The 7,172-nt window shown below is 38.3% G+C and overlaps 1 protein-coding gene across 1 annotated transcript in view; it reads right to left on the bottom strand.

Annotated features, from left to right (window-relative positions):
* Positions 1–2,982: 2,982 nt before the first annotated feature.
* Positions 2,983–7,172, bottom strand: part of LOC139730021 (uncharacterized) — a 74,291-nt gene continuing 70,101 nt past the window's right edge. Inside the window, exons 3-4 of the mRNA XM_071640938.1 lie at positions 6,038–6,183; positions 2,983–4,779 (exon numbers count right to left, since the gene is read on the bottom strand). Coding sequence (XP_071497039.1) covers positions 6,044–6,183 — 140 coding nt within the window. The 3' untranslated portion in view covers positions 2,983–4,779; positions 6,038–6,043. The remainder of the gene's footprint in view (positions 4,780–6,037; positions 6,184–7,172) is intronic.

Below are 7,172 nucleotides of genomic sequence, written 5' to 3'. Positions count from 1 at the left end.
CACTGGGAATGTAAGACGAATGTATGAGGGAATCAAGAAAGCCATAGGCCCACAGATTAAGAAGATTGCCCCTCTTAAAACAAAGACAGGTGAAATCATCACTGACAAGGTGAAGCAAATGGAGAGATGGATTGAACACTATTTTGAGTTGTATTCAAGGGAAAATGTTGTCTCTGAACTTGCCCTAGATGCTGTTGACTGCTTGCCTATTATGCATGAACTTGATGCCAAACCAACTGTAGAGGAGCTTGGCGATGCCATTGATTCACTCGCAAGTGGAAAAGCACCAGGAGAGGACGGCATAACCTCTGAGGTCATCAAGTGTGGGAAACCTGTTCTCCTTAAACACCTCCATGAGTTTTTTTGTCAGTGCTGGGAGGAAGGTACAGTCCCTCAGGACTTTCGCGATGCCAGCATTAGTACTCTGTACAAGAACAAGGGAGATCGCAGTGACTGTAACAATTACCGTGGAATCTCTTTGCTGAATATAGTTGGGAAAGTTTTTGCTCGTATTGTTCTGTACCGCCTGCAGTTCTTGGCCAACCGCATCTACCCTGAATCCCAGTGTGGTTTTAGGGAAGGCAGATCTACCATTGACATGATCTTCTCTCTCCGGCAACTGCAAGAAAAATGCAGGGAACAGAAGAAACCACTTTATGTAGCCTTCATAGACTTAACAAAGGCTTTTGACTTAGTTAGCAGAAAGGGGCTCTTCAGATTGCTCCAGAAGATCGGCTGTCCTCCAAAATTGCTGGCCATCATCTCTTCATTCCATGACGGCATGTACAGCACAGTGCGATATGATGGGTCAATCTCCGCACCTTTCCCAATCTGTAACGGGGTGAAACAAGGATGCGTCCTGGCACCGACTTTGTTTGGTATTTTCTTCTCTATGCTGCTGTCCTATGCCTTTGAGAATGCTACCGAGGGTATCTACATACACACAAGATCTGATGGCAAGCTGTTCAATCTGGCCCGTCTGAAGGCAAAGACCAAAGTGCGTCATGTACTAATCAGGGAAATGTTGTTTGCAGACGATGCAGCATTCGCAGCTCATACAGAAGAAGCCCTCCAAACTATCATGGATAGATTCTCGCAAGCATGCAAGGAGTTCGGACTTTCAATCAGCCTACAGAAGACCAAAGTCATGTGCCAGGGAGTTGAAACCCCTCCCTCCATCACTATTGACAATTACCAGTTGGATGCTGTCAACAGCTTCACTTACTTGGGCTCAACCATTACTAGCAACATGTCTCTGGACGCTGAGCTGGGTAAACGTATTGGCAAGGCCTCTACTGTTATGGCTATGCTCACCAAACGAGTATGGATGAACAAGAAGCTTACAGTAAACACCAAAATCTGCGTTTATCAGGCTTGCATCCTGAGCACATTGCTGTATAGCAGTGAGACCTGGCCTCTGTATGCATCCCAGGAAAGACGTTTGAATAGCTTCCACCTTCGTTGCCTTCGACGCATACTGGGCATAACTTGGAAGGATAAAGTCCCAAACACTGATGTCCTAAAACATGCTAAGATGTCAAGCATGTTTTCCCTGCTGAGTCAAAGGCGTCTACGATGGATAGGACATGTGTACAGAATGGATGATGGTCGTATCCCAAAGGACATCTTATATGGAGAGCTTGCCACTGGTTCCAGAGCTATTGGTCGGCCAAACCTCAGGTACAAGGATGTCTGCAAGCGTGACATGAAAGCAAATGGTTTGAAAGTGGAGAGTTGGGAAACCATTGCTGCAGATCGTACAAGTTGGAGACTTGTCGTACGTGATGGTATCATACATGGGGAAACACAGAGAAATGCAAAGACACTGGAATCCAGGAAAGCTCGCAAACAGAGGTCAGCAGCTATGCCCATAACATCCCCACATCCAACCTCTTTTATTTGCAGCAAGTGTAGCAGAGACTGCCATTCAAGAATTGGCCTTTTCAGCCATAGTAGGAAATGCTCCAGCAAGAAATAAATTGAGTGTCATATGCAAGGTATATACCATTGTCTCACGAGACAGATGGATGCCAACAACAACAATGTGTTCACGTATATAGATAGCACTGTGCTTAAGGGCATAACTTACCATTTGCAGATGAAACAAAACCCAACATTAGTCCTTCAAAATAGTTCTAAAATGTGAGTTAGGGATAGAAACAACCAATGTAAAAATTTGAATCAGTATAATCAATGTTAAGTATTGTTAGATATACTAAATGTGAACAATAGCTGTAATAAAAAATTTTCCAGACTAAACCGTCAACAGTTATGCTTTATTGAGAAAGATAATGATATCTCCTTATATTTTACGCTTTATTGCGAAAATTTTATGTAGTAGGATGTTTTGCGATACTACTGACCTACACATATGCATCAAGTGTGATATCTTGAACATTTTTGAAATCATTGCTCCCGAAGGTAAAAAGGACCTTTACACTCTACATGTCCACGCACCATCAAGCACACAACTATCATTCCATCCTACTTGAGTTTGCGCAAATTTTAGGTACTTTCTTTGCTGCTTTAAAAGCGAATCATGTCTCATTGATTTTTCGGTATTTAAAGACAGTACATGGGAACACACAGACGATATCGTCGACAAAAAATAAATAAATGAAAATAAATAAATAAATAAATAAATAGATAAAAAGATAAATAGAGTAATAAATAAATAAAACAATGAAATTAACATACAAAATGCAGAAAAAAAGCATAGAGGTGAAGAGAAAAAATAGCAACAGAAAATAGACCGTAGGTTTCGACTTATCACGATTTGAAGAACTTCTGGATGTACTATCAATGTTCAATTGTGAGAGATACTGGACTTCATTTTTTGAAAGCCTTAGACATGACCTATCACCTTGTTTATGTCAAACAACGTATCCATAATCTGATGTGAAGGCATATGAAAAACAAAGAATAAGAGTGGCACGCCAAACAGGACACAATTAATATTCTCAGATTGTTAATGTACAGTCGTTTATTTATTATGTTCAATTCATTGCATGTGTGTACAAGGGCATGATAACATTATGTATTGTGGAATAAAAATACAATGTGGGGCCTTACAAGGTATATAGGCACTCTCAAAACTGTTCATGAAGACCAACAAAACTTCCCAGAAATCTGACCATTTACATTTGCTCTTTCATTTTGCTGTATAGTCTAGCTTTTAATGAGCAACATTTGGATTTTGCTTACTTTGTGTCTATTCTTGCCTGTATATAATACCTACTAACACTAGATTTCACCAAAGATATAAACATTTTCTCATAACAGGTATGACAAAAAGGAAGCGAACAACGCTTTAAAACACGGTAATTTAGAAATGTTAGATTTGGTATGAATTATACCATTGATACTGTCGACCCGCACAGAAAGTTTAATTTCAGGATTAATTCAAGGAATGTTACGCATGGTATATCAACGATAATCAGACAGATTCACATACCACGCACATGAGGGAACCACATCAAAAAGATACATTTCCTACAATTACACGGAATAAATCAGTCGTTCCCCGGATTTACTTCCCCAATTTTATTTTTTTTTCTTAGTAAGTCTGGGCTGACCATGTCGTTGTTCTTGCAATTCAATGATAAACAGTACCGAAGAAAGGTATTTTATTACCCAAGTCATGAAAAGTACCCGACTAAACAAACAATATCATCTTTCATATACAGCTTATTTGCATTTGAAATATGTACATACAAATGTTAATTTCTCTGAAAATCAGATAGTATCCATGGTGTAAGGACAGACATGCTGGAGTGCTTAAAACAATAGATGTGCTGTTGACAACTTTTGCAAATTGATTCTCTAAAACTGAGAAGAGAAAATACCTTTTAGCTTATTCTATCAAAAAACAAAAAATAAAAACAGTTTGGCATCATGTTATACGACATCACAACTTTAATCACCGTCTATCCGGACATTAGGACAAATTAGGTCTTCTATATTTATGGAAAACCATAATATCATTTTGCTGGAAAAGATGTATCAATAATGTTTTGAGAGTTTGAGAGTTTTTGTAGTGTGTTTTTCTGCGTATCACATTGCCTACCCTTTAGTCAAAATCCAAGATATTTGCTAAAATTCCCTCATCTATATTTACGCTGTTTTTACTGATTTTTTTTTTTTGGGGGGTAATCTCCTTACGTTTCATGTTATTCATCCGTAATCTCTGTCACCCCTTGGGATTCGCCTCAGAAAGCAATATTTGTTACCAATTAAAAACATTACTCTTTTCCTTTGTTTTCATATAGAGTTGGTAACATCATTTCTGAATTGCTTCATCCACTTCTGGTTACCGCAATACTAGAAAAAAAAATAAAAACAGAAAACAAAAAAAAAAGTTTCATAATTTTTTTCTGCTTCGTGTTGATGATGAGGTTTTCTTTCCACGAGGGTTTCCTGTCTGAAATAAGTTGCTTTTCACTAGATTAATTCAACAAAAACATTGGCCGTCCAATCAGCCGAATTGCCATTAGCGTCAGATATCGAGAATCAAAATTGTTCAACTGTCCATTTTGATGATCAAAACATATCTTGAGAGAGAGCAGCTGTTACTAATCCGCCGCTGCGGCCAGGTCGGTCTCCATGATGTGTTATTTGATGGCAAAATAAAGAAAAGACGCTGATAAGACAGATGAGAGTTGCCAAGAATGAAACACGAGTGGGGAAAATATCCGTCCGGATGACAAAAAAAAAAACAAACAAGAAAAGACCATCAGTTACTTTGGGGATGACTTGATAAAATATTTCTGGTTGAACAGCCTGCATAGGAATAAAATCAAGAGAAAATTCAATTGGTGACTTATGGTGAATGAACAATTTGAAAAAAAAAAAGACACACATATATTGAAATACTTAAACAAAATATCACGAAAGTATTGAAAAAAACTGTCGTCTTTTCCTGACTAAGAGAAAGTAGTTGTTATCCGCTATGTTGTTGGTTTTTTTCCTTCTTTTTCTTTTTTTTTTTAAAGACACTGCTCTCAAAGCTTTCGAATCAGGGTAACATACTAAGTATATGTACACATTACATCGAATAATGGTGCATTTGGATTGAATTGAATTGAATTGAATTGCATTGCACTGAATTGAGTTGAATAACTGAAACTGCACTGGTCTTACACTCGAGACACAGTGAACCGTTCCAGCACGTTTATTTTCATATTTCACAAGACGTCTATACATATAGTAAGTAAAAAAAATAATAATAACATACAAGCAAGATACAAAATATGATATAAAGCGGGTCAAGAATAAAAAGTGTGTCAGCATACATATAAACATAAGACAATTCTCTATAACATGTGAAATACGATGGAACCGCTGTTAATTTCGTTGATAGAGGGATGGTGAATAGTAAACACGAAACTTGCTGCAGGTGTGGCAATTTCAATTATCAAAACCTAAAAGAGGTACAATCATTCGTTCACGCGATCAACACAAGAGCTGCCTGATCATGAGGTCGGACAGTATGATTTACTTAGTGTTAAAGGGGTAAGTAATGCTATTAAGTTTTTCTTGACAATATAGACAAGCCACGTGGCAAATGGACCATATTTATGTTAATACACTGTCAAATAGTAACCCTAGAAAGAGGGGGAAACACGCACTACACCTTTTTGTGCTGACTAACAGAAATGAACTGATGTCATGACTGAGTATAATTGCACAAACCAGGGAGTCTTTCACAAAGAATATAAGTCGATCTTGAAATTCACGATCAACATAAAATCATAGTAAGCTGTGTGTCTCTTCAATAGTATTCTAAGTTTTCATAATTATAAGAATGAAACATTTGGAGACGCTTTCATCCAGGCTTAGATTAACAAAATAAGTAAGGGATAATTGATTTTTTTTCCCTGTAAATTTTGAAAACAATTTGAAATGGATTCTGAAAATATAAGATCAATTGTAAAGAGAAGCCGATGGCTAAGATAATCTCAAGTCTATCTTAACTTTTAAGTTCGACTGAAGTTCTTCGTGAAACGTCCCCCCCCCCCCCCCCCAGGATTGGACATACCACATTTTACTTGTCGGCGTCCAGTTGTTGCTCCGACCGCTTGCCCCCCGATAGCAGGTTCCTCAGCTTGTTGACGTTCTTCATCATCCTCCAGTTGTCGACGTTCGCAAGGCCAAGGTGCTTGACGGTGCCCCTTTTCGATACGCCTGGAGCAAGACAAGAAACAGGATGGAAGAGGCGGGTGCTTTTATAGCTAGAGATACAACCAGAAGGCTGACTGCGTTCGGTTGGCGAAAATCAATGGGCAGTACTCATACGTCCAATGAGCTAAGTGGTTTTGTATACTTAACCAAGAGTGGGGGACCTGTTTTAGGGAGATACTTTTGCTCAATGTGGCCATAGTGCATGCTTGACAAAATGGCTAAGAATTCATTTTCGGTTGCCGCGGGGAATGAAAAGACAGAGTATCTAATTAGCCAGGGATGAAGTGATGGTATGGGGCTGTCGAGAGATGCATATTAAAACATCTTCAGATGGAGAAGGTGTATGGTGTCTTTGTTTTCAGTTTTCTTGTGATTTCAGAATCATGTGTGGTCATATAAATCAGGTGAAATTCTGCACCGCATATTAGACACTGTTCATACTGTTAGGACTCTACGCTGAGCGCACAGGTGTTTTGGTGAAGTAAAAATTAAAAGAAATGTACACACATAAAGAAAAATTACACACACAGGCGGAAAAAAAATCTCAGCTATAAGATCAAGTCAATCTTGTCAATAACTTGTTGACAATGAAACCAGTCTATTGCCTTTAATATAAATTGTGACCCTGCACCTCAAAACAAACAAAAAGTAGCCAGACATGAATTTTTAGTTAAACCATATTCTGAAAGAACAGACTTTAAGCTTCAAAATGATGTATAACTCAAATCAAATGGACTCTCCTAACCTATCTAAATATTGGAAACAAAGCACAAACTCAGGAAAAATGTGAACTGAGAAAAGAGGCTCTGAAGTACCTGCGTCTATTCAAGCGCTTAATCTTTACCAAACAGTGCTGGCTGTGCGATGAATGGGACAAAAAACAGGAAGTAAACCACCAGAGTAACAACAATGAAGGGATTATCAGATTAAACTGAAATGAAGCGTGCCGCATTAACACATTCTGTCCATAATCAATGCCAACTTTTAAAGCA

The sequence above is a fragment of the Diadema antillarum genome, unplaced genomic scaffold, assembly GCF_040938485.1.
Source record: "Diadema antillarum isolate AM-2024a unplaced genomic scaffold, OU_Dant_1.0 seq00000286_RagTag, whole genome shotgun sequence".
In the NCBI taxonomy this organism is placed as follows: domain Eukaryota; kingdom Metazoa; phylum Echinodermata; class Echinoidea; order Diadematoida; family Diadematidae; genus Diadema; species Diadema antillarum.
This window is presented reverse-complemented; position numbering and strand designations above follow the sequence as displayed.